This window comes from Salmo salar, chromosome ssa18, assembly GCF_905237065.1.
Source record: "Salmo salar chromosome ssa18, Ssal_v3.1, whole genome shotgun sequence".
Lineage (NCBI taxonomy): Eukaryota > Metazoa > Chordata > Actinopteri > Salmoniformes > Salmonidae > Salmo > Salmo salar.
In genome coordinates, this window is record NC_059459.1 from 30,789,722 (window position 1) to 30,816,673 (window position 26,952).

At 44.7% G+C, this 26,952-nt stretch overlaps 1 protein-coding gene and 1 pseudogene across 3 annotated transcripts in view; one reads left to right on the plus strand and one right to left on the minus strand.

The window, feature by feature from the left end:
* Positions 1–637: 637 nt before the first annotated feature.
* On the minus strand, positions 638–6,990 carry LOC106577186 (graves disease carrier protein-like; annotated as a pseudogene). The gene is made up of 8 exons (XR_006760572.1): positions 6,655–6,990; positions 6,105–6,239; positions 3,597–4,119; positions 3,281–3,402; positions 3,097–3,148; positions 2,823–2,951; positions 2,241–2,765; positions 638–1,631 (listed from the first exon to the last, which is right to left on the minus strand). The product of XR_006760572.1 is annotated as a graves disease carrier protein-like (transcript).
* A 347-nt stretch (positions 6,991–7,337) lies between these two features.
* LOC106577185 (methylcytosine dioxygenase tet3-B) overlaps positions 7,338–26,952 on the plus strand; it is a 150,547-nt gene continuing 130,932 nt past the window's right edge. For both annotated transcript variants that reach the window (XM_014155010.2, XM_014155012.2), the window contains exons 1-2: positions 7,338–7,647; positions 8,695–11,467. In XM_014155010.2, the coding sequence (XP_014010485.2) occupies positions 8,885–11,467 (2,583 nt within the window). In that variant the 5' untranslated portion in view covers positions 7,338–7,647; positions 8,695–8,884. The remainder of the gene's footprint in view (positions 7,648–8,694; positions 11,468–26,952) is intronic.

The window sequence follows — 26,952 nt, forward strand, 5'->3', positions numbered from 1 at the left end:
ACCATCTTCTGGTAGGTAAGTTTCCCAAAATTCCAACGTGTTCCATTTCAATCCTGTACCTGGGATTTCTGGGAAACCTGGGCATTTTGGGAAAGTTAAATTTTGCAACCCTACTGGAAACTAGTCCCTTGGACTCTCTCATAGACACAAATCTCTATAAATTCAAAATCCTCCCGGTAGATACACACCATCATTAGAATGAGACATAACTGTTTCTGCACGCTACAATAGTACATCACTGCCTCATACCCTGAATCTAACCTGCACCATAGACAAAAGACACACTGAAACCTGAATGGATGCTTTAACACACACACACACACACACACACACACACACACACACACACACACACACACACACACACACACACACACACACACACACACACACACACACACATAGCCAATACCAAAGACAACACTCCTACAGAGACACATCTGTTAAACTGCATGGGGTGAACAAATTAGAAAGCAAACATGTTTCGATGTCAGACAATAAGACTTTTTGGGGGAGTATCAAAATAAAAATGAATGATGTTCAGTTTTGAACAAACTGATGTGATGTGGGATTTTATCATTGGGATTCTATTAAACTTAGGCTGCTCAAAAAGTACAGTTCTGTGTTCAACACAAGCTTGGGGAGTGTTTCTTTATTCTCATTAAATATTTTATAGTTGTCCTAGAATCTTCACTCTTATAACTGACATACTACACATTTAAATCCTTGTCTCATTATGTGTCTAGATTTGTACTCACAACAAACAGTGTCAGGTAGGTACATGATGAAAAGAAGGCCTCCGATTGGATAAGCCAGATTGTCCAGTGTGACTTTCCCCTCCATCATTGGCTGGGTGACTTCTTAGGAGCGGGTGGTGGGGTAGGGTGGGGGGCAGTGTACAGAATTGGGTTTTTATGGCATTACCAACGAGTGTTGTTAGGGGTTCATTGCCCATAGCCGCCCATCGAAGCGGAGGAAGAAGCCATTGTCTATAGGTATCCATGGCAATAGTTGCCGGGGTGTTGTCCAAAGCCAAGCCACAGGTTTGGCGGTTGGTTTCAGCACAACATTATAGGAACAGACACAGACATGGGCACTGGATTAGCACTGCCATGGGGCCCAGTGCCTAGCATTCCTCTGCTTTCCGACTGGGGTAAGCAGCTACTAGGCTCGGCTCGGCTCCAGTGGCTGAGCCACAATGGCCGCCTCTGATAGCAGGGGTCAACACCTCCGAATGGAAGCCGACCTCCTTAAAACTGAAAACGTTTACTAGGGCAAAATGAACATATCTAATAGGCAATATTCCCTTAACATTTCAGAACATATAGCCCCAGAGAACACTCTCAGTCAGGCTGTTTTGAGATAGACAGCTGCTAGGGATCTTTCTAAACATTTCAGAACGTTTATCCCCAGTGAACGTGTCTCATTCCCGCTATGCAGAGATGAAGGGTGGAGGTGGATGGTGAGGGAGCAGCTAGTTGAGGTGGAGGGTTTGCTTCATCAACTCATAGGTGAAAAAGGCCACAGCCTGTGAGGGCACACAGCAGATGTAGTTGAGAGACAGGCCTCTGTACAGACCCTTCTTCACCCCATACTGACTGTATACATACTCAAGAGTCTTGGTCAGGGTACTGTAGAGGGAGACAAGTGGGAAGACAAAGTTATGCTTTATTTTACAGTGCTTAGCAGCAATGTATTTATCAATTACATTGTAATATGTTACTTACATGGTAATAAAATATAAAAATCCGTTAGAGATGTTTGGAACAGGTTATTCTGCCAGTGCCAGTCTGTTTGGCTGGCTAATTCAGACAGAGACATACACACAGGCTCGGGAATGACATCATCAGACACACAAGCCCTCATTGTATGGAGTAGAACATAGAGTAAGACTGTTGAGTTACTGTGTGAGGAGGTTGTCTAGTAAATCATTACAGAGTATCAGGTGCTGGAGTAATTCCACTGCCACGGTGCAGCAGGGTGACCTGTGAAAGGCAGGCCTGGTATGCTGTAGTCTCCTTGAGGACCAACCATGTTCACTCATGACTGCATGGCAAGGCACGACTCAATAATACCCACACTCCACAAAACTCCTATTGCCAAGTGATTTTTCTAAGTATTCAAACAGGGTCCTTTTGCCTTTCAGATCGTAATACATTAGATTATATGTGCAGGGGTATATACTTTTTTTTAATAAGAGCCCTGTGTTTGGAGAGGAAGGGTTAAATGGCACCACTTACCGACATTTGTCAGATTCAGGAAGCACCACTCCTAACTGCATCCTCCTCCTGGCAACATCCAGAGGATAGCTGGGAGAGGAGACGGAGAAGAGGAGTACTCTGGACAGGAGACAGAGAAGAGAAGGGGGGAACAGGGAGAGGAGAAGAACAGGTAGAGGAGACAAAGAAGAGGTGAACAGGGAGTGGAGAAGAGAAGAACATGTAGAGGAGATGGAGAAGAGAAGGGGGAAGAGGGAGAGGAGAAGAGAAGAACAAGTAGAGGAGACGAAGAAGAGGTGAACAGGGAGTGGAGAAGAGAAGAACATGTAGAGGAGATGGAGAAGAGAAGGGGGAAGAGGGAGAGGAGAAGAGGCGAACAAGTAGAGGAGACGAAGAAGAGGTGAACAGGGAGTGGAGAAGAGAAGAACATGTAGAGGAGATGGAGAAGAGAAGGGGGAAGAGGGAGAGGAGAAGAGGCGAACAGGTAGAGAAGACATGTAGAGGTAGAAGAAAAGTGGGGAACAGGGAGAGGAGAATAGGGTAGGTCTTTAAAACCAATCAATCCATCAGTCAAACACCCAATCAGTCAATCAATCAACCTATGATATGGTCTGTGCGATAGCTCCGGCCACCCCTTCCACAGAGCAGGTTGACGTGGGTCTTCAGCATCAGCACCTCTGGGTTGTCTGAGGACGGAAGTCTTCAACGTGCTGAAGGTAAAGAACAAGAACCCTGGAGGGAGGGAGGGAGGGAGGGAGGGAGGGAGGGAGGGAGGGAGGGAGGGAGGAGGGAGGGAGGGCAGAGGACAAAACAAATGAGGCCCACAATGAACTGGACAAAAAGTTAGTCACAACACCGTGTGTTTGTGTGTGTTCACCTGCATATGGAGTCATGCCTATAAGGGTTGGGATCTGTCCCAGGGATGCCTCCTTCCTTTAAATATAAAAAATAAACACCACCACTGAGCATCAGTTAATGAGAAACACAAACACAGGTAACAGGTTGAATGTAAAACTGAAAGACAAATAAAGGGATATGTCAGAACAAATAAAATAGCATACCTTTAGGTATATGGTCTGGAAGGCATTTCTGATGCCCGTGTAGCGATGGTGTCCTTTCATCTAGTAAGCCAGACAGGCTCTGATCACATCAAGAGGGTACGTACATATCACTGCTGTCATCCCTGAGCAACAATAACATGGTAAGATAAAATATACTCAACAACAACTGTTGGCGTTTTGTTGAAACTATTGTTGTGGAAAAATAATCAGGAGTGAGGAAGTATCTTCTCTGCATTATACAAGCCTCCTTTTGTCTTTTCTGGATCCTCCCTCTCCACCATGAAAGAGGTCCTTTTCACCACTGATCTTCTCTCACCTGCCATAGAACCGACCATGTGGATGTGTCCAGAGACGCCCAGCTGTTAACTAAGGATCTTCTTGTATTTGTCAAAGGCCATGAACTGGATAGCTCCGTAGGGAAATATCCTGACCATCATGGGCCCATTGCCTTTATAAAGCCCCAGGTAACCCTCCTTCCTTGGCATGACACGGAGAGTAGCTACCACACCTCGAGGAGAGAGGGAGGGGAGAGAGCGTGAAGGAGAGAAATAAGCAAGAGATAATTGTGTGGAGGGATGTCATAGTTTCGTTTTCGCTGCAACCAGGTGTGAGAACAAGGAAAACCAGTGTCAGATTTCCATGGGAGGGGGGATACATGAGTGACAATGACAAACCAACTGACAAAAGACAGACATGTTTACATGTTCAGTAACACTTCCACTGCAGCAGAGTTATCCAGATCTTACCCAGGTCTTTGTTGTGGGGACTGTTGGCTTACAGTAAGATCTTCACTCTGTCCAAAGGAGCGATGGTGTATTTGGCACATCATCCTGCTACACCTAAACACACTCAGACAGATACAGACACCCTCAACATGAGCATATCTGGGCTAGACTAAGTAAAATAACCATTAGATTAATCTGAAGAATTATCTGTTGGATGAGAATTTGCTCAACCCAGACCCTAAACATGTTCGTTTGGATAAATGCATATTACATCACTTTGGACAGGTCATGGGGTTTCTTCCCATGTTCAACATCTGACTAATAAGACAATCTTAGTTACAGATAGTACAGAGTAATAGCCTCAATATAACTGGCAGATGGATGATGATACACTAACAGTTATAGCAACAGACCTCCAGGCACCGTATCTACTGTATAGACAACAGATCTTGACCACCGTCATGTGACTTCTCCAGGCACCGTATCTACTGTATAGACAACAGACCTTGACCACCGTCATGTGACTTCTCCAGGCACCGTATCTACTGTATAGACAACAGACCTTGACCACCGTCATGTGACTTCTCCAGGCACCGTATCTACTGTATAGACAACAGACATTGACCACCGTCATGTGACTTCTCCAGGCACCATATCTATATTTGTATATAAATAAAAACCTGCACATTCAGTGCCAGTTTCCCTAACCTGTATTAAAGCTGGTATCCAGCCATTTATGCAACAAACAACCAACATGTTTCTTTCCCTCGGACATCATTGCACGCCATTTTGTTTCCCCAGAATTCTGGATGCTCCTCTCCTCCGTTTCATCAACAACACAAAAACAATTACAAATGCGCTGGGGGTGAACAGTGGTGCTGTTTCACCTGACGCTGACTGAACAGTGGTGCTGTTTCACCTGATGCTGACTGAACAGTGGTGCTGTTTCACCTGACGCTGACTGAACAGTGGTGCTGTTTCACCTGACGCTGACTGAACAGTGGTGCTGTTTCACCTGACGCTGACTGAACAGTGGTGCTGTTTCACCTGACGCTGACTGAACAGTGGTGCTGTTTCACCTGACGCTGACTGAACAGTGGTGCTGTTCCACCTGATGCTGACTGAACAGTGGTGCTGTTTCACCTGACGCTGACTGAACAGTGGTGCTGTTTCACCTGATGCTGACTGAACAGTGGTGCTGTTTCACCTGATGCTGACTGAACAGTGGTGCGGTTTCACCTGATGCTGACTGAACAGTGGTGCGGTTTCACCTGATGCTGACTGAACAGTGGTGCTGTTTCACCTGATGCTGACTGAACAGTGGTGCGGTTTCACCTGACGCTGACTGAACAGTGGTGCGGTTTCACCTGATGCTGACTGAACAGTGGTGCTGTTTCACCTGATGCTGACTGAACAGTGGTGCTGTTTCACCTGACGCTGACTGAACAGTGGTGCTGTTTCACCTGACGCTGACTGAACAGTGGTGCTGTTTCACCTGACGCTGACTGAACAGTGGTGCTGTTTCACCTGATGCTGACTGAACAGTGGTGCTGTTTCACCTGACGCTGACTGAACAGTGGTGCTGTTTCACCTGATGCTGACTGAACAGTGGTGCTGTTTCACCTGATGCTGACTGAACAGTGGTGCTGTTTCACCTGACGCTGACTGAACAGTGGTGCGGTTTCACCTGATGCTGACTGAACAGTGGTGTGGATTTCAGCTTTAAGCTTAGTCCTGGACTAAAATGCACTTTCAGTAAAGAATCTCCATCTAGCAGGCTTTTTAATGCAGGTCCAATACAAGTCAGCTTAATCTGGGTCTGTGAAAACTACCCACAAACTCATTATACCTATGTCGCTCTGCCAACGTCTAGACGTTTAAGCTGTCAGAACTCTGTAGACATATACCCATTTCTTCTGGATCTCTGGTGAGGTTTACCCATTCATTTCGATGATAGTAGTCTGTTATTGCCGGATGAATTGCCTGCACACTATGCAGCGCATCAGAACCAGGGTTTGTGTCACTGGATGTGTACTACTGTATGTTCTGTATTGTATTTCTGTATTATCATCACTAGTGAAGTCTGCAGCCGCCCTTACCTCCAGCTACGAAGGAACGGACAAAGTGATAGTCCGCCTGAGTGTGGTTGGGGATCACAGGACGACCACAGATGGAGACTGCAGCATCCATTGCCATGATGTGTGAGTTCAATCAGGACCCGAATGCATCCATAACTATGCAAAGAAAAAAACACAACAGCTACATGACATTCTCACCCAGCATTAAAAAGGACAACGCTCGAGGTCATCATCAGACCACCAATATAACTTACTAACACTGACATTCTGCCTTGCCTTGAGAGACACATAATGATGTGAGGCATAACGTTGTAAGCTGTTGATCACTGAAACAATGTATAATCAAGACATAGTTTGGTTAGCTGGCTAGTTACGTATCAAAACTAAAAAAGAGCTAGTAGTAGCTAGCTGTCATTGAAGTCGAGTTATCGTGCTACCGTTACTAGCAGATTAACGTTAACTAGTCAACTAGCTACAATTTCCAATCTCTACTATTGAATGGACTGTTCAAACACTGACTCACAGTTCAATCGACTGTTGCTGTACTAATAACTTATATTAGCCATTTTACCCACTGCAAGGTCAACACTGTCAGATGAACAAACGTTGCAAAACGGATCTCGCTAGCGGCGCGTTAGCATTTGCAGGTAGCCTCCATCTCTTCCTGATTCCCCAAAGAAACCTGTCTAGCGGGCACTCGTTGAGACAACCTCACCGAGCGACAATTGTGAGTTCAGTTTCCGGTCACTATTTTTGCGAGAAACGCGTAGCTAAAGAATAGCCAAACGTGCTTAGACAAACAGCAATACAAAAAACAACTGGCTACCGGTTAAATGTATGTATGAAGGGTTAAGGCACATGTTTTTATGATCACTAACTGTTGCCCTTCATGTGCACAGATCGAGTGTCGCACTGTCGCATGTGAATAACGTCATTGATAAATAACAAAAATGGCATAATTAAACCATAAATGTGTCAATTAATAATATGTCAACAACTGCCTAAACACTTTATCATTTTCTACATATAGGGTCATATAGTATTTGTGTGGAGCAGGTTAGTGTTTTTAAAGGTGTTATTATTACACAGTTCTGAAATATATTTTTAAAGCTGTTATTATTACACAGTTGTAAACCATACAGAATATGACGCAAAACATTAGCTTGTTAAAGGTTATCTAGGGTTTGAAGTAGTTTGATAGTAGTTTGTTACCTCTACTCATTAGAGAAAGTAGACAAATGCTCCATTCCAGGTTTTCCCAAAGACCCTTCACTCCAGAGCTGAGTTGACTCGAGACAGTAGGTCGCGTCTGGGAGAGGAGGGAGAGAGGGCTTCCCCGAATGGATTGACACAAGAAGGATTTACGCTATAAATTGTGTTTTATTCAGTATGGCTATATAGATGTTTGATAAATACAGTATTGGTAGATTGAGTCAATGTATCAGCGTTGTAAAGAAGAGCTACTAACCTGCCATATTTTCCGAGTGAAACCAATACAATGATCGTCAGTGTCTATCAGGAGTGGAATATTATTAGCAATTCAGACAGTGCAACTGTCTCTCTGGTATGTAAAGTATTTGAGCTGCCTTTTAAAGTCAACGTGTAAATAACATCTAAACCAACAACACGTATGTTATTTGTGACATTCACGAATAGCTTAGTCAGCCATCCAATGCCACTAGTGTCAAATACTCGATATTTTTCCGACATTTGGTCAAGTGCAAGAAAATCTACTCGACGCGGCAAAAAGTGTTGCAAGCTGGTTACAACATTGTCATTACGCTTCCGTCCGAAACTCTTGCAGTAAAAAAGTAGGCCGCGAGCCAAGTCCGGTGTTGTGTGATAGCCTGTACTTTTTAAAGGGCTTCACTTCTGCCTTTTAACTGTTAAATGGCTTAGCCTAAATATAAAATAAATACCACCGCCATGCGGAAGCAGAAGGAGCGTTTGGAGATTTTAGCATATTGATTAATAATACAAATCTATTATTGATATTGCAATGAATCATTTATTTATAGGACATGGTTATTGTGTAATCTGTTAACTACATGGTAATAAGCATGTCTCTACTTCACGGATCATTGCTTTGACAAGGTGTTGTGTGTTGTAAACTGTTTAGTCGGCTAAGCCAAATACGGACCGTATTTGGCACGGCAGGCCCAGCGCCATTCCTTTCGTTAAAGGGACACAGTAGGGAAAACTGCAGTAGCCTAAAGTGGGCTCACAAGGCGAGTTTATTGAACATGATCAGTTGAAAGTGAAAGACGGCTGGTAACTCGACAATCTTCAACACTATACAACTAACCCATATAGTTACACCTGATACCTCATACATGTTCTATTTGCAGTCACACGCTTCATTGCCCGAATGCAACACCATGCAATTCAAGATTTCTAAACATCTGCTACAAATTATACAATTGGGTTCTACTATACCCAGTACCTACAAAAAAAAACGTGTGACCAGGCATGTTTTGTTAGGAAAATAAAAAAGTTTTCTCCTTAGTGTTCAGTCAAACACGGATGTGTTTGGGTGTGTTATATAGTGCACTAATAGAGAAACAGACAGTTATTTTAACATATTTTTATTTTCTTGATCAATTCCCTCCAGGTCCTTGCACAGCTTTTCAACATGGTGGGAAAATAACTCAGCATTTGCGTGTCAGTGTAAGCCAGTAATCCAATCTCAAAAAAATTAAGGAAGAGAGAAAAAAAAGTTGAAGTTGGAGCACAGCTGAGAACAACCATTCACCTGGTTCCCATGCCGACTGCCCCATCTCTGCCCTCTCACATCCTCCACTATGCCTCCTACTCCCAAACCCCCTAAGAGACAACCCCCACCACAGACAAGGAATGGCTGCAAGGTGATACCCACAACAACAACCACCACCACCGCCAAGAGACAGATCTCCAACTCCAGCAAGTCCAGAGGAAAAGCCTTTGAGAGCCCACAGTCGACACCAAAACCACCCCGAAGATCCACAACCAGGACCCAGGCCCAGCCGGCCAGAAGCCCAGGGAGGAGTGGGGTTGGCAGGCTTGGCACGCTTGGCAGTCAGGTCCCGGGGGGGTCCCCTGGTAGGGTTAACCATGCCCCTGTGCATGTAACAGGATCAGTGAGGCTAAGGAGCCGGGGTAATCCTCTGCTCCAGCATGGGGTGGGAGAGGATCCGCCGGGGCGCAGGATGTCCTTACGGGGCATGGGGTGCTCCAAGAAGTTTCCTCCCCTGACGGTAAAGCCTTGCAGGGGAGGGAAGAAAGCCAGGGGCAGGGGAGCGAGGGGAGCAAGGGGTCAGAGATGGAGCGAAAGAGGGATTGAGCAAGGACCTGAGGAGTCTGACCCTGGTAGTATAGACCCTAGTGTGATTGACCAAGAGAAAGAGCTAGTCAGCCATGATAGTGAGGGCCAACCTCTTAACCTAAGGACTGAACTTGAAGACCCTTCCTGTGTTGACCAGCAGGAACCAGGAGTCGGCCATGAATGTGAGGGAAAACCTCTTAACCTGAGGACTGAACTTGATGACCCTTCCTGTATTGACCAGCTAGAGCCAGGTGTCGGCCATGATGGTGAGGGCAAACCTCTTAACCTGAGGACTGATGACTCAGCTAGTGATGGCAAACATGAAGAGTTAGTTGCCCATAATGGTGACGTGGTTGGTACTGACCCACACAATAAGCCTTTCAGCCATAGTGGTGACGGCAACCACTCTGAGCTCAATGACCCCATCAGTGTTGACCAACAACAGGAAAAGCTAGTCAATAATATTAGTGAGGGCAATTCAGGGCAATTCAACCAGAGCCATGAGCTTGGTGACTCTACCAGTGATGAGAGGCAGGAAGTGTCAGTTGTCCCTAAAGGTGAAGACAAAGCCAAGATTAACCTTGGACCTGAGCAGATTGAGATGGAGCAGAGAGAGAGAGATACTCATGCAAAGGAGCAAAGAGGAGGGGAGAGGTTGGAGAAGGAAGGAAAGGAAGCAGTGGAGAAGGAAGGAGAGGAAGCAATGGAGGAAGGAGAGAAGACGGATGAAGAAAAGAAGAAAGCAGAGGGGGAGGAGAGAGTGGAGATAGCCAAGGTGAAGGAGACTAAGGAAAGAGAGGAGAAAGACGAGAGACTGGAGAAGAGAGAGGTTATCAGCAGACCTCCAGACACAAGCTCCAGTATATCTGTCTCTCAGCCCCAAAAGCCACCTCTGCAGGATGACGTGTTGATGATGCAATCACCTGTCCATCCCTCACCTGTCTCTGAACCAGCTACCTCAGACCTGGCGTCACCCCCTCTCCCTCATCCTCACCCGACCTCTCCACCTCACCCCACAATGTCACATGACATTAAGGTTCTGAACCAAGGTGCAAAACTAATCCAACCTAACCAAACTGTTGAAATCCATAAATCTTTAAAAGTCCCAACTACTTTCCATGAGACATCACAGACGACCTCAGTGCACCCAGTATCACTAAGTCTCTCAGTTGCCTTCCTCAGTGAACCCCACAAGTCCCTGTGTGTAATCCCAGCGAACCCAGCACCCGGTCAGAGCCTAGAGAGCCCTGTCTCTCCAGAGGCTAGACAACTTCTCAGACCAGTGGACGAAGAGACCAAAGAGTCATCCAATCACCTCAATGCAAAATTTTCTTCATCATCTGCATCATCATCGTCAGACCTGTACACCAACGCGGAGGTCCCCATCACTGTGTCTGTACCTGACCTGGGTCCATTGTCAAACAACCACAACAACTACCCAGAAGAACCACCATCATCATCATCACTCCCATACACAAAGAAAGACGTCTTCACCACTGGGTCTGAACCAGACAAAGACATTGTATCTGTCTCTGATTGTGACCTAGGTTCTGGTCCAATGACTCACAACAAGTACAACCAAGATGAGCCACAGCCATCACTCCCAAACACAGACACAAGGTCTGAACCAAACACAGGGTCTGAACCAAACACAGATATTGCATCTGTCTCTCTATCTGATCTGGGTTCAGTGCCAAAGACCTCCTCCATCCCTAACCAGGAGAGTTCTAGCTCCAAGTTCTCCTTCTCCTGCAGCTCTGAGAGCACCCAATCCTCCTACTCCTTCGACACTGAATCAGAGACTGGATATGGGGAACCTAGCCCCCCTGGACACCATAGCCTGGACCTGGGACACCTGGACGGGGGTATATCTCTGCCCCAAACCCCACGGATCATCCAGAGGAGGGAGAGGAAGAAGAGGAGTCGGTGTGGAAGGTGTGAGCCGTGCCTAAGGAATATCAACTGTGGCCAGTGTAGCTGCTGTATGAACCGCAGGACTGGACACCAGATCTGTAAACTGAGGAAGTGTATGGAGCTGAGGAAGAGGAGGCCAATGTCACCTCTCACACTAACATCTACTCAGGTAAGGCTTTCTCTAAGGCATAGAGTAAACTTTAGGCTAAAATTGGAAAAGGCTGCTTATAAACCTCATAACGTTTTAACGTTGTATTATTCACTTGTGTATAACCATTATAAGGAGTTTAAAAGCAGACCTTAAGGTAAAATTGACCAAGTCAATTGACCTTTCTTTAGAGAATACTGTACATGCTGAGAAAGTCACCTAACTGCAACTGACCCCAAAACCACAGAGAGTCTAAAGCCAGCTTGTTATTGTCACTACTTCTCTAAGTTGTCATATGCTTGTGGTGATGCTATGCTATTGACTGACTGAGAGGATACGTGAGGCGTAGACTGTTGGTCTGTGACAGTTTATGATGTGTGTGTGTGTGTGTGTGTGTGTGTGTGTGTGTGTGTGTGTGTGTGTGTGTGTGTGTGTGTGTGTGTGTGTGTGTGTGTGTGTGTGTGTGCGCGCTCTGGGTTCTCCAAAATATGTGGTGAAATGAAGTGGGAGGAGAGAGAGCATGTAAAGGGCTGAGGATAGAAAAGGATGGGGTCAGTTGGAGAGGATAGAATGTTCTGGACGGTGAGATTGCATTGATATACTACTATATGAGAAAGAAAAGAGTACTGTGCTTGACAACTGTGCTCCACAAAGGAGGTGACATAAGGAGAGATTCACGGGTCCCTGCGGCTGTCCTCCACCCACAGGGGCCAAAGAGACCAGGGGTCAAGGGGCCTTACCCCTCCTCTGTCCTCTGCTCTCCACTCTGACCCCATGACAGCATGGAGCCTAATGTTTTGTGTGGGCCAGCCTAATCCACATAGTAAAATCGCAATAAGAGGTCATTCAACTCCCATGGATTTAAATTCAACAGCATTTTGGGGTTTATATGATCCTACCCCCATTTTGAGTTAAAACTACTCTGGTCATAGGATTGATTATTTTTAGATTTATGACACTAAATGGAGTAAATATCCAATCACATTGTACTCTCAGGGAGTTGATCAAATTTAACTCTACATGCCATTTCACACTTTCAGTGTCGTTTTTAATTCACTCCCATGCCGTTTGACACTTTTCTGTGTTGTTTTGAATTAACAGCTCTGTCAGAGTACATTTTTACTCTTGCTGTTTGATTTGTAAATCCAACCACTTACAGATTGAAATTGTTTAGAAAAGTGTGTTATTTATCTTTGCATAGCATAAGATCAATAACAATCAATGTACATGCGAAAACACAGATATTGAAACAAACAAATTCTAAAAGTCAACCTGTAAGAAAGCATTCTGGGAAATACGAGTTAAAAACATTAACACTGTGAATGTAACACTTCTTGCAGTGTACAAAGAAGTGTAAAGAGTGTGTGGATACTCCATACAGATGTAGGATCTTAATTTGATCACCCTGTTGCAGGAGAACTTGTAGTGTATTTGACACCACCCCCAGTTAAAGGGGAAATAAGGCAGCCCAAGAGTTAACACGGGAACTTTATTCACACACAGGAAAATTCAGGTACATGGGGCTGTAGTGGAATGGTAGTGGTTCTGTAATGGACAGAAACAGAGGTAATGAATATACAGTACACAATTCAAGGTCACACTTTATTTGGATAGTCCGGATTTTCCATCTGTACTGTAGATGCTCTACAGATGGTCATACTATCAACAAACTATCTGTTGATAAGCAACTGCTTGGCTAAGGTTAGGGTTAGGTTTAGAGTTAGATGTAAGGTTAGGGTTAGGTTTAGAGTTAGGGTTAAGGTTAGAGTAAGGGTTAGGGCTAGGGTTAGGTTTAGAGTAATGGTTAAATCGAATCAACTCAAATTTTATTGGTCACATACACATGGTTAGCAGATGTTAATGCGAGTATAGCGAAATGTTTGTGCTTCTAGTTCCAACCATGCAGTAATATAACAATTTCACAACAACTATCTTATACACACAAGTGTAAAGGAATGAATAAGAATATGTACATATAAATATATGGATGAGCGATGGCCGAACAACATAGGCAAGATGCAGTAGATGGTATAGAGTACAGTATATACATATGAGATGAGTAATGTAGGGTATGTAAACATTATATAAAGTGGCATTGTTTAAAGTGGCTAGTGATACATTTATTACATCAAATTTTTAATTATTAAAGTGGCTAGAGATTTGAGTCTGTATGTTGGCAGCAGCCACTCAATGTTAGTGATGGCTGTTTAACAGTCTGATGGCCTTGAGATAGAAGCTGGTTTTCAGTCTCTAGGGCCCAGCTTTGATGCACCTGTACTGACCTCGCCTTCTGGATGATAGCGGGGTGAACAGGCAGTCGCTCGGATGGTTGTTGTCCTTGATGATCTTTTTGGCCTTCCTGTGACATCGGGTGGTGTAGGTGTCCTGGAGGGCAGGTAGTTTGCCCCCGGTGATGCGTTGTGCAGACCTCACTACCCTCTGGGGAGCCTTGCGGTTGTGGGCTGAGCAGTTGCCGTACCAGGCGGTGATACAGCCTGACAGGATGCTCTCGATTGTGCATCTGTAAAAATTTGTGAGTGTTTTTGGTGACAAGTCAAATTTCTTCAGCCTCCTGAGGTTGAAGTGGCGCTGCTGCGCCTTCTTCACCACGCTGTTTGTGTGGGTGGACCATTTCAGTTTGTCCGTGATGTGTACGCCTAGGAACTTAAAACTTTCCACCTTCTCCACTACTGTCCTGTTGATGTGGATAGGGGGGTGCTCCCTCTACTGTTTCCTGACGTCCACGATCATCTCCTTTGTTTTGTTGAAGTTGAGTGAGAGGTTATTTTCCTGACACCACACTCCGAGGGCCCTCACCTCCTCCCTGTAGGCCGTCTCGTCATTGTTGGTAATCAAGCCTACCACTGTAGTGTCGTCTGCAAACTTGATGATTGAGTTGGAGGCGTGCATGGCCGCGCAGTCATGGGTGAACAGGGAGTACAGGAGAGGGCTGAGAACGCACCCTTGTGGGGCCCCAGTGTTGAGGATCAGCGTGGTGGAGATGTTGTTTCCTACCCTCACCGCCTGGGGGCGGCCCGTCAGAAAGTCCAGGACCCAGTTGCACAGGGTGGGGTCGAGACCCAGGGTCTCAAGCTTAATGACGAGTTTGGAGGGTACTATGGTGTTAAATGCTGAGCTGTAGTCGATGAACAGCATTCTTACATAGGTATTCCTCTTGTCTAGATGGGTTAGGAAAGTGTGCAGTGTGATTGTGATTGCGTCGTCTGTGGACCTATTGGGGCGGTAAACAAATAGAAGTGGGTGTCAGGTGGGGTGGAGGTGATATGATCCTTGACTAGTCTCTCAAAACACTTCATGATGACCGAAGTGAGTGCTACGGGGCGATAGTCATTTAGCTCAGTTACCTTAGCTTTCTTAGGAACAGGAACAATGGTGGCCCTCTTGAAGCATGTGGGAACAGCAGACTGGGATAGGGATTGATTAAATATGTCCATAAACACACCAGCCAGCTGGTCTGCGCATGTTCTGAGGACGCGGCTAGGGATGCCGTCTGGGCCGGCAGCCTTGCGAGGGTTAACACGTTTAAATGTTTTACTCATGTTGGCTGCGGTGAAGGAGAGTCCACAGGTTTTGGTAGCAGGCCGTGTCGGTAGCACTGTATTGTCCTCAAAATAAGTTGTTTAGTTTGTCTGGGAGCAAGATATCGAGGTCCGCGACGGGGCTGGTTTTCTTTTTGTAGTCCGTGATTGACTGTAGACCCTGCCACATACCCCACGTGTCTGAGCCGTTGAATTGCGACTCGACTTTGTCTCTATACTGACGCTTAGCTTGTTTGATTGCTGTGCGGAGGGAGTAGCTACACTGTTTATATTCGGTCATGTTTCCGGTATCCTTGCCCTGATTAAAAGCAGTGGTTCACGCTTTCAGTTTTGTGCAAATCTGCCATCAATCCACGGTTTCTGGTTTGGGAAGGTTTTATTGTCGCCGTGGGTACAACATCACCGATGCACTTGCTAATAAACTCGCTCACCGAATCAGCGTATGCATCAATGTTGTTGTTCGATGCTATCCGGAACATATCCCAGTCCATGTGATCGAAGCAATCTTGAAGCGTGGAATCAGATTGGTCGGACCAGCGTTGAACAGACCTGAGCACGGGCGTTTCCTGTTTTAGTTTCTGTCTATAGTCTGGGAGCAACAAAATGGAGTCGTGGTCAGATTTGCCGAAAGGAGGGCAAGGGAGGGCTTTGTATGCGTCGCGGAAGTTAGAGTAACAATGATCCAGAATTTTTCCAGCCCGGGTCGGGCATTCGATATGCTGATAAAATTTAGGGAGCCTAGTTTTCAGATTAGCCTTGTTAAAATTCCCAGCTACAATAAATGCATTACATTTACATTTTAGTCATTTAGCAGATGCTCTTATCCAGAGCGACTTACAGTAGTGAATGCATACATTTCAATTCATTTCATAATTTTTTTTGTCTTTTTTTTCCCGTACTGGCCCCCCGTGGGAATCGAACCCAGAACCCTTGTGTTGCAAACACCATTGCAAACACCATGCTCTACCAACTGAGCCACAGGGAGGCCCCTGTGGCCTCAGGATATGTGGTTTCCAGTTTACATAGAGTCCAATGAAGTTCTTTCAGGGCCGTCAAGGTGTCTGCTTGAGGGGGGATATACACGACTGTGATTATGATCAAAGAGAATTCTCTTGGTAGATAATGCGGTCGGCATGTGATTGTAAGGAATTCTAGGTCAGGTGAACAAAAGGACTTGAGTTCCTGTATGTTGTTATGATCACACCACGTCTCGTTAATCATAAGGCATACACCCCCGCCCTTCATCTTACCAGAGAGATGTTTGTTTCTGTCGGCGCGGTGCGTGAAGAAACCAGTTGGCTGTACCGACTCTGATAGCGTATCCCGTGTGAGCCATGTTTCCGTGAAACAGAGAATGTTACAATCTCTGATGTCTCTCTGGAAGGCAACCCTTGTTCGTATTTCGTCTACCTTGTGGTCAAGAGACTGGACATTGGCTAGTAGTATACTCGAGAGCGGTGAGCGATGTGCCCGTCTACGGAGCCTGACCAGAAGACCGCTCCGTCTGCCTCTTCTGCGGCGCCGTTGTTTTGGGACGCCTGCTGGGATCCGATCCGTTGTCCTGGGTGGTGGACCAAACAGAGGAACCGCTTCGGGAAAGTCGTATTCCTGGTCTTAATGTTGGTAAGTTGACGTTGCTCTTATATCCAGTATTTCTTCCCGGCTGGATGTAATAAGACTTAAGATTTCCTGGGGTAACAGTGTAAGAAATAATACATAAAAAAAAAATACTGCATAGTTTCCTAAGAACACGAAGTGAGGCGGCCATCTCTGTAAGGTTAGGGTTAGGTTTAGAGTAAGGGTTAAGGTTAGGATTACATGCTAACAACACAGCTCGCGTTGTGTAAATTTACAGATACCTGTTATTCAGGCATTGCACTCACACTGCTCGCGGGCGTCAGCGAGTGTCTGCGTGGCCAGGCGCTAAAATAGAACTTGGTTCTATTTGTGACGCTCAACACGCTGCAAGTCCGGCCTCTCCCATCTCCTCATTGGTTTTTAGGAGCATATACCCACGTGGGTGATTGAAAGATGAACTGAGGTCCACACTCAGATCATCTTTGTGGTAATGCACTGTAAAGTTGGTTGCCAACCGCCATATAAAGTCCAATGAAGAAAAAGAAGCTTTAAGGAAGGAGGAGAGATCTGTGGATTAATTGTCGGAGTAGAGGACCTTGTGCAGTTCAGGTAAAATAACAACCCAATGTTTATATCCCAGGTCAAATTAGCTATCAACAGCATAAATAAATGTTTAATGCTTTTTGACCTATCCCCAAATGAATATAATTGGTTCAGAGTTTGTTTTGATCACACCTGATCGCATCAGGTGTGGGTGAACAAAATCAACTTGCGCGTGAGGGTTTGGTCAGCATGTTAGGTTTAGTAGATAGTTAGTTGAACTGTAATCTTTAGAGCATCCATGGATGGGCTATCCAAATAAAGTGTTGTTACCCAATACAACAACTAATAGCCCACATAGGGCAACAAAGCTATTAACAGAGGAAGGACTGTATAAATGTACTGCATATGCTACCTGCACATATTACATAACAAAGTAAACACAGACGCGACATACAATTGGCAGTAGTTTCACAACTAACTATGAAGAACAATATACAGATGTTACACAGCTCACTTTGTGCACGCACACCATCTCAGAAGTGCACAGGGATATGGAGGAATCAGTCTGGTTGTGTTGGGCAGAGCTGTGGTGAAGGATCTGTACAGGTCTTCACGGATCTATCAGAACCCGATTACCCGAGATCGGATCCCACAACACTTGGATCCTGGGTCTGTTCCCGGGTCGGATCCCGCTCAGTGGCCACAGCCTTGGATCTATGTGAAAATATGTGAAATACAGGCCGGATCTGAAATTATATTTGAAAAGTTTCTAAACAACACAAACGCAAATGTCACACATTTACATTGTATTATCTTAAATGACTGTCAGGAGTCAGGACCTTTCATCGAATGTGTCAAGAACATTTTGTGACAAACAGCATATTCCCTTTATGAAAACGAGCCACTGAAAAAAATAGGCTACTTGTTGTGGGAGAGGAGAAGGATACAGCGGAAAAGAGTGAGCCCCTAGTCTACTGTATATAAAGTGAGTTTCTGAAACATTGAGTCATTCTTTGCTGATGTGAAGAAGAAACTGAATGGAAGAAAGTACAGGGAGGAAAAACCGACCGGCAAATCGTTTGTATTTGCGTAATTTATGCACATTGTGGATACAGAGGGGAAAAAGGTTGCCTATATTTTGAAGACCTGAGCTATTTCATTTAATTGTTTTATTTATTACATTTAGTAGTTTATTCAGGCTATCTAATATATTAATTTAGCTGTGGCCTATTTAGTTGCCAATTTTGCTATTTAAATTGGGTATTTTCTTTGTTTAAAATAACATTTTGTTAACTAATGTTAAACGACTCAAGTCAACTGTGATATTTGTCAGCATAAAGATGAGTGACTAATTTATGTGCTAGTTTCGTGGCTTTCGTTCAATATAAATAATACATAAATGCAGAGTTAACGACAGATTCTTTCTGATCGTCTTTAATAAAAATAAATGACCTACGTGTGCGGTAGACTGATAGCTTATCCTCAGAAAATATTGTTGAAAGGCTGCCGATTTATTGATTGTGTACGGCATGGATAGGTATAAGAAATATCAGGATAAGTTCTTTCTTCTATTATCAAATCAAATCAAATTTATTTATATAGCCCTTCGTACATCAGCTGATATTCTCAAAGTGCTGTACAGAAACCCAGCCTAAAACCCCAAACAGCAAGCAAAGCATGTGAAAGAAGCACGGTGGCTAGGAAAAACTCCCTAGGAAAAACTCCCTAGAAAGGCCAAAAACCTAGGAAGAAACCTAGAGAGGAACCAGGCTATGAGGGGTGGCCAGTCCTCTTCTGGCTGTGCAGGGTGGATATTATAACAGAACATGGTCAAAATGTTAAAATGTTCATAAATGACCAGCATGGTCAAATAATAATAATCATAGTAGTTGTCGAGGGTGCAACAAGCACGTCCGGTGAACAGGTCAGGGTTCCATAGCCGCAGGCAGAACAGTTGAAACTGGAGCAGCAGCACGGCCAGGTGGACTGGGGACAGCAAGGAGTCATCATACCAGGTAGTCCTGAGGCATGGTCCTAGGGCTCAGGTCCTCCGAGAGAAAGACAGAAAGAGAGAAAGAGAGAATTAGAGAGAGCATATTTAAATACACACAGGACACCGGATAAGACAAGAGAAATACTCCAGATGTAACAGACTGACCCTAGCCCCCGACACATAAACTACTGCAGCATAAATACTGGAGGCTGAGACAGGAGGGATCAGAAGACACTGTGGCCCCATCCGATGATACCCCCGGACAGGGCCAAACAGGCAGGATATAACCCCACCCACTTTGCCAAAGCACAGCCCCCACACCACTAGAGGGATGTCTCCAGCCACCAACTTACCGTCCTAAGACAAGGCCGAGTATAGCCCACAACGATCTCCGCCATGGCACAACCCAAGGGGGGGGGCGCCAACCCAGACAGGAAGACCACGTCAGTGACTCAACCCACTCAAGTGACGCACCCCTCCCATGGACGGCATGGAAGAACACCAGTAGGCCAGTGACTCAGCCCCTGTAAAAGGGTTAGAGGCAGAGAATCCCAGTGGAAAGAGGGGAACCGGCAAGGCAGAGACAGCAAGGGCGGTTCGTTGCTCCAGCCTTTCCGTTCACCTTCACACTCCTGGGCCAGACTATACTTAATCATAGGACCTACTGAAGAGATAAGTCTTCAGTAAAGACTTAAAGGTTGAGACTGAGTCTGCGCCTCTCACATTGGTAGGCAGACCATTCCATAAGAATGGAGCTCTATAGGAGAAAGCCCTACCTCCAGCCGTTTGCTTAGAAATTCTAGGGACAATTAGGAGGCCTGCGTCTTGTGACCGTAGCGTACGTGTAGGTATGTACGGCAGGACCAAATCGGAAAGATAGGTAGGAGCAAGCCCATGTAATGCTTTGTAGGTTAGCAGTAAAACCTTGAAATCAGCCCTTGCCTTAACAGGAAGCCAGTGTAGGGAGGCTAGCACTGGAGTAATATGATCAAATTTTTTGGTTCTAGTCAGGATTCTAGCAGCCGTATTTAGCACTAACTGAAGTTTATTTAGTGCTTTATCCGGGTAGCCGGAAAGTAGAGCATTGCAGTAGTCCAGCCTAGAAGTAACAAAAGCATGGATTAATTTTTCGGCGTCATTTTTGGACAGAAAATTTCTGATTTTTGCAATGTTACGTAGATGGAAAAAAGCTGTCCTTGAAACAGTCTTGATATGTTCTTCAAAAGAGAGATCAGGGTCCAGAGTAACGCCGAGGTCCTTCACAGTTTTATTTGAGACGACTGTACAACCATCCAGATTAATTGTCAGATTCAACAGAAGATCTCTTTGTTTCTTGGGACCTAGAACAAGCATCTCTGTTTTGTCCGAGTTTAAAAGTAGAAAGTTTGCAGCCATCCACTTCTTTATGTCTGAAACACAGGCTTCTAGCGAGGGCAATTTTGGGGCTTCACCATGTTTCATTGAAATGTACAGCTGTGTGTCGTCCGCATAGCAGTGAAATTTAACATTATGTTTTCGAATGACATCCCCAAGAGGTAAAATATATAGTGAAAACAATAGTGGTCCTAAAACGGAACCTTGAGGAACACCGAAATTTACAATTGATTTGTCAGAGGACAAACCATTCACAGAGACAAACTGATATCTTTCCGACAGATAAGATCTAAACCAGGCCAGAACTTGTCCATGTAGACCAATTTGGGTTTCCAATCTCTCCAAAAGAATGTGGTGATCGATGGTATCAAAAGCGGCACTAAGATCTAGGAGCACGAGGACAGATGCAGAGCCTCGGTCTGACGTCATTAAAAGGTCATTTACCACCTTCACAAGTGCAGTCTCAGTGCTATGATGGGGTCTAAAACCAGACTGAAGCGTTTCGTATACATTGTTTGTCTTCAGGAAGGCAGTGAGTTGCTGTGCAACAGCTTTTTCGAAAATTTTTGAGAGGAATGGAAGATTCGATATAGGCCGATAGTTTTTTATAATTTCTGGATCAAGATTCGGCTTTTTCAAGAGAGGCTTTATTACTGCCACTTTTAGTGAGCTTGGTACACATCCGGTGGATAGAGAGCCGTTTATTATGTTCAACATAGGAGGGCCAAGCACAGGAAGCAGCTCTTTCAGTAGTTTAGTTGGAATAGGGTCCAGTATGCAGCTTGAGGGTTTGGAGGCCATGATTATTTTCATCATTGCGTCCAGAGATATAGCACTAAAACACTTTAGTATCTCCCTTGATCCTAGGTCCTGGCAGAGTTGTGCAGACTCAGGACAATGGAGCTTTGGAGGAATACCCAGATTTAAAGAGGAGTCTGTAATTTGCTTTCTAATGATCATGATCTTTTCCTCAAAGAAGTTCATAAATGTATTACTGCTGAAGTGAAAGCCATCCTCCATTTGCGAAGGCTGCTTTTTAGTTAGCTTTGCGACAGTATCAAAAAGAAATTTCGGATTGTTCTTATTTTCCTCAATTAAGTTGGAAAAATAGGATGATCGAGCAGCAGTAAGGGCTCTTCGATACTGCACGGTACTGTCTTTCCAAGCTAGTCGGAAGACTTCCAGTTTGGTGTGGCGCCATTTCCGTTCCAATTTTCTGGAAGCTTGCTTCAGAGCTCGTGTATTTTCTGTATACCAGGGAGCTAGTTTCTTATGACAGATGTTTTTAGTTTTTAGGGGTGGAACTGCATCTAGGGTATTGCGCAAGGTTAAATTGAGTTCCTCGGTTAGGTGGTTAACTGATTTTTGTCCTCTGACGTCCTTGGGTAGGCAGAGGCAGTCTGGAAGGGCATCAAGGAATCTTTGGGTTGTCTGAGAATTTATAGCACGACTTTTAATGCTCCTTGGTTGGGGTCTGAGCAGATTATTTGTTGCAATTGCAAACGTAATAAAATGGTACTGATACTGACCAATGATAGTCCAGGATTATGAGGAAAAACATTTAGATCCACAACATTTATTCCATGGGACAAAACTAGGTCCAGAGTATGACTGTGGCAGTGAGTAGGTCCAGAGACATGTTGGACAAAACCCACTGAGTCGATGATGGCTCCGAAAGCCTTTTGGAGTGGGTCTGTGGACTTTTCCATGTGAATGTTAAAGTCACCAAAAATTAGAATATTATCTGCTATGACTACAAGATCCGATAGGAATTCAGGGAACTCAGTGAGGAACACGGCATATGGCCCAGGAGGCCTATAAACAGTAGCTATAAAAAGTGAGTGAGTAGGCTGCATAGATTTCATGACTAGAAGCTCAAAAGACGAAAACGTCATTGTTGTTTTTTTTTTGTAAATTGAAATTTGCTATCGTAAATGTTAGCAACACCTCCGCCTTTGCCGGATGCACGGGGGGTATGGTCACTAATGTAACCAGGGGGTGAGGCCTCATTTAACACAGTAAATTCATCAGGCTTAAGCCATGTTTCAGTCAGGCCAATCACATCAAGATTATTATCAGTGATTAGTTCATTGACTATAACTGCCTTGGAAGTGAGGGATCTAACATTAAGTAACCCAATTTTGAGATGTGAGGTATCACAATCTCTTTCAATAATGGCAGGAATGGAGGAGGTCTTTATACTAGTGAGATTGCTAAAGCGAACACCGCCATTTTTAATTTTGCCCAACCTAGATCGAGGCACAGACACGGTCTCAATGGGGAAAGCTGAGCTGACTATGCTAGTGGCAGACTCCACTAATCTTTTAATAACTCGCCGGACTGTAGGACTAGACAGCCGTGGCGTGGATGACTGTTCTATCAAATAAGCATCCAAACCAATCTCAGGCTGTAGAGGATAATTCTGTAGGCCTAAAGGATTTACAGTGCATTCGTAAAGTATTCAGACCCCTCAGGATCGAGTGAAAGATGAACTGAGCAAAGTACAGAGAGATCCTTGATGAAAACCTGCTCCAGAGCGCTCTGGACCTCAGACTGGAGAAAAAGGTTCACCTTCCAACAGGACAATGACCTTAAGCACACAGCCAAGAGAACAGAGGAGTGGCTTCGGGACAAGTCTCTGAATGTCCTTGAGTGGCCCAGCCAGAGCCCGGACTTGAACTCGATCAAACATCTCTGGAGAGACCTGAAAAACGCTCCCATCCAACCTGACAGAGCTTGAGAGGATCTGTAGAGAAGAATTGGAGAAACTCCCCAAATACAGGTGTGCCAAGCTTGTAGCGTCATACCCAAGAAGACTCGAGGCTGTAATCACTGCCAAAGGTGCTTCAACAGAGTCCTGAGTAAAGGGTCTGGGATATTTCAGTTTTTTATTTTTAATAGATTTGCAAACATTTCTAAAAAACAGTTTAGGCTTTGTCATTATAGGGTATTGTGTGTAGATTGATGAGGAAAAAAACAATTTAATACATTTTAGAACAAGGCTGTAATGTACCAAAATGTGGAAAAAGTCAAGAGGTCTGATTATCTTCTGAATGCACCGTATCTACGCTTCAACAAATATTAGGCTATTATAATGCTCGCCTGAGGTAGAGTATCTCATGATAAGCTGTAGACCGCAATATTTACCAAGAGAGTTTTCATCTGTATTCTGCGTTGCTGTCTATTTACCACCACAAACCAATGCTGGCCCTAAGACCGCACTCAATGAGCTGTATACGGCCATAAGCAAACAGGAAAACGCTCACCCAGAGGCGGCGCTCCTAGTAGCCGGGGACTTTAATGCAGGGAAACTTAAATCCATTTTACCTAATTTCTATCAGCATGTTAAATGTGCAACCAGAGGGGAAAAACACTCTAGACCACCTTTACTCCACATACAGAGACGCCTACAAAACTCTCCCTCGTCCTCCATTTGGCAAATCTGACCATATCCTCCTGATTCCTGCTTACAAGCAAAAATTAAAGCAGGAAGCACCAGTGACTCGGTCAATAAAGAAGTGGTCAGATGACGCAGATGCTAAGCTACAGGACTTTTTTTGCTAGCACAGACTGTAATATGTTCCGGGATTCTTCTTATGGCATTGAGGAGTACACCACATCAGTCATTGACTTCATCAATAAGTGCATAGATGACGTCGTCCCCACAGTGACTAAGTACATACCCCAACCAGAAGCCATGGATTACAGGCAACATCTGCACTAAGCTAAAGGCTAGAGCTGCCGCTTTCAAGGAGCGGGACTCTAACCCGGAAGCTTATAAGAAATCCCTATATGCTCTCCGACGAACCATCAAACAGGCAAAGCGTCAATACAGGACTAAGATTGAATCGTACTACATCGGCTCCGACGCTCGTCGAATGTGGCAGGACTTGCAAACTATTACAGACTACAAAGGAAAGCACGGCCGCGTGCTGCCCAGTGACACGAGCCTACCAGATGAGCTGAATTACTTCTATGCTTGCTTTGAAGCAACACTGAAGCATGCATGAGAGCATCAGCTGTTCCAATGTGAGTAAGACCTTTAAACAAGTCAACATTCATAGGCCACAGGGCCAGACGGATTACCAGGATGTGTACTCCGAGCATGCGCTGACCAACTGGAAAGTGTCTTCACTGACATTTTCAAGCTCTCCCTGTCTGAGTCTGTAATACCAACATGTTTCAAGCAGACCACCATAGTCCCTGTGCCTAAGAACACTACAGTAACCTGCCTAAATGACTATCGACCCGTAGCACTCACGTCTGTAGCCATGAAATGCTTTGAAAGGCTGGTCATGCATCACATCAACACCATTATCCCAAAAACCCTAGACCCACTCCAATTTGCATACTGTCCCAACAGATCCACAGATGATGCAATCTCTATTGCTCTCCACACTGCCCTTTCCCACCTGGACAAAAGGAACACCTATGTGATAATGCTATTCATTGACTACAGCTCAGCGTTCAACACCATAATGCCCTCAAAGCTCATCACTAAGCTAAGGAACATTGGACAAAACACCTCCCTCTGCAACTGGATTCTGGATTTCCTGATGGGCCGCCCCCAGGTGATGAGGGTAGGTAACAACACATCCGCCACACTGATCCTCAACACGGGGGTCCCTCAGGGGTGCTTGCTCCGTCCCCTCCTGTACTCCCTGTTCACTCATGACTGCATGGTCAGTCACGACTCCAACACATTATTAAGTTTGCCGATGACACAACAGTGGTAGGCCTGATCACCGACAACGATTACCTTTTTGTGCCGGGATAACAACCTCTCCCTCAACGTGATCAAGACAAAGGAGATTTTTGTGGACTACAGGAAAAGGATGACCGAGCACGTCCCCATTCTTATCGACAGGGCTGTAGTGGAGCAGGTTGAGAGCTTCAAGTTCCTTGGTGTCCACATCACCAACAAACTAGCATGGTCCAAACACACCAAGACAGTCGTGAAGAGGGCACGACAAAGCCTATTCCCCCTCAGGAGACTGAAAAGATTTGGCATGGGTCCTCAGATCCTCAAAAAATTATACAGCTGCACCATCGAGAGCATCCTGACTGGTTGCATCACTGCCTGGTATGGCAACCGCTCGGCCTCTGACTGCAAGCCACTACAGAGGGTAGTGCGTACGGCCCAGTATATCACTGGGGCCAAGCTTCCTGCCATCCAGGACCTCTATACTAGGCGATGTCAGAGGAAGGCCATAAAAATTGTCAAAGACTCATGCCACCCTAGTCAAAGACTGTTCTCTCTGCTACCGCACAGCAAGTGGTACCGCAGCGCTAAGTCTAGGTCCAAAAAGCTTCTTAACAGCTTCTACCCCCAAGTCATAAGACTCCTCAACATCTAATCAAATGGCTTCCCAGACTATTTGCATTTACCTCGACTAACCTGTGCCCCCGCACATTGACTCTGTACCGGTACCCCCTGTATATATTCTCGCTACTGTTATTTTACTGCTGCTCTTTAATTATTATTATTTTTATTTCTTTTTTACTTAACTCTTATTTTTCTTAAAACTGCATTTTTTGTTAAGGGCTCGTAAGTAAGCATTTCACTGTAAGGTCTACACCTGTTGTATTCGGTGCATGTGACAATACAATTTGTTTTGATTTGATGAGTTAGACCTGTGTTATTGAAATAGCCTACCAAAATATGTCTAACACACAGCACTTGCTAGCATCCTAAAATCACCACATAACAATCCTCTAATCTAAAACATGTGGTCAACAGAAACAAAATGGACAGAGATCTCTGAAAACCTCATACTATTTTACATCCAATTATAGTATTGTCATAGCAGGAATACTTACCTAGACTCCATCTTTCCGTAGCCTATTCAAAATGTATTTTGAATTTGAAGCATGCTGGTCAAACAGGCTGTAGCCTACCTTTAGTCTAAATCAGTGTTGATTAATACTGTTAAATAGGCTAGATTGTAATGTTGCTCAGTAAAATAATAGGCCTGAAGAGTATTAGGTTATAGACAAAACTGAACTATTCGCTGCTCTCAGTCAGGCATGCGATGATCATCACATAAAAAAATCCTCCTACTAAATAGTTGGTCAGCAGAAATAAGAAAAGGTCATAATGTTCTCCGTCTTAATATAGGGATGTCATTCTGAAAATATTCAGCTGTACAACACAAATCAATTCTTTTAGATTCCACCCGAAAATGCATGTTAAATTTCACTGCCATACAAGTGAAAACAATTTTGTTGGCTTGCGCCGCAATAAACTGCATTTTTTAAATCTTTCGGATCAATTTGGGTTGGATACAGACCAATTTGGATCCGATTCTTTCTCAGCTCAGATATGTTTTTGGTCAGATCTGGTCAACCTCGGATCCGAATCGGACATTGATTTTCAAAAACAATGACCGGATCCTGTCTGGGTCGGTTAGGAATTTAACGGATTCAATTAGGTTCGGATCTCAATTTTGGGACATAGC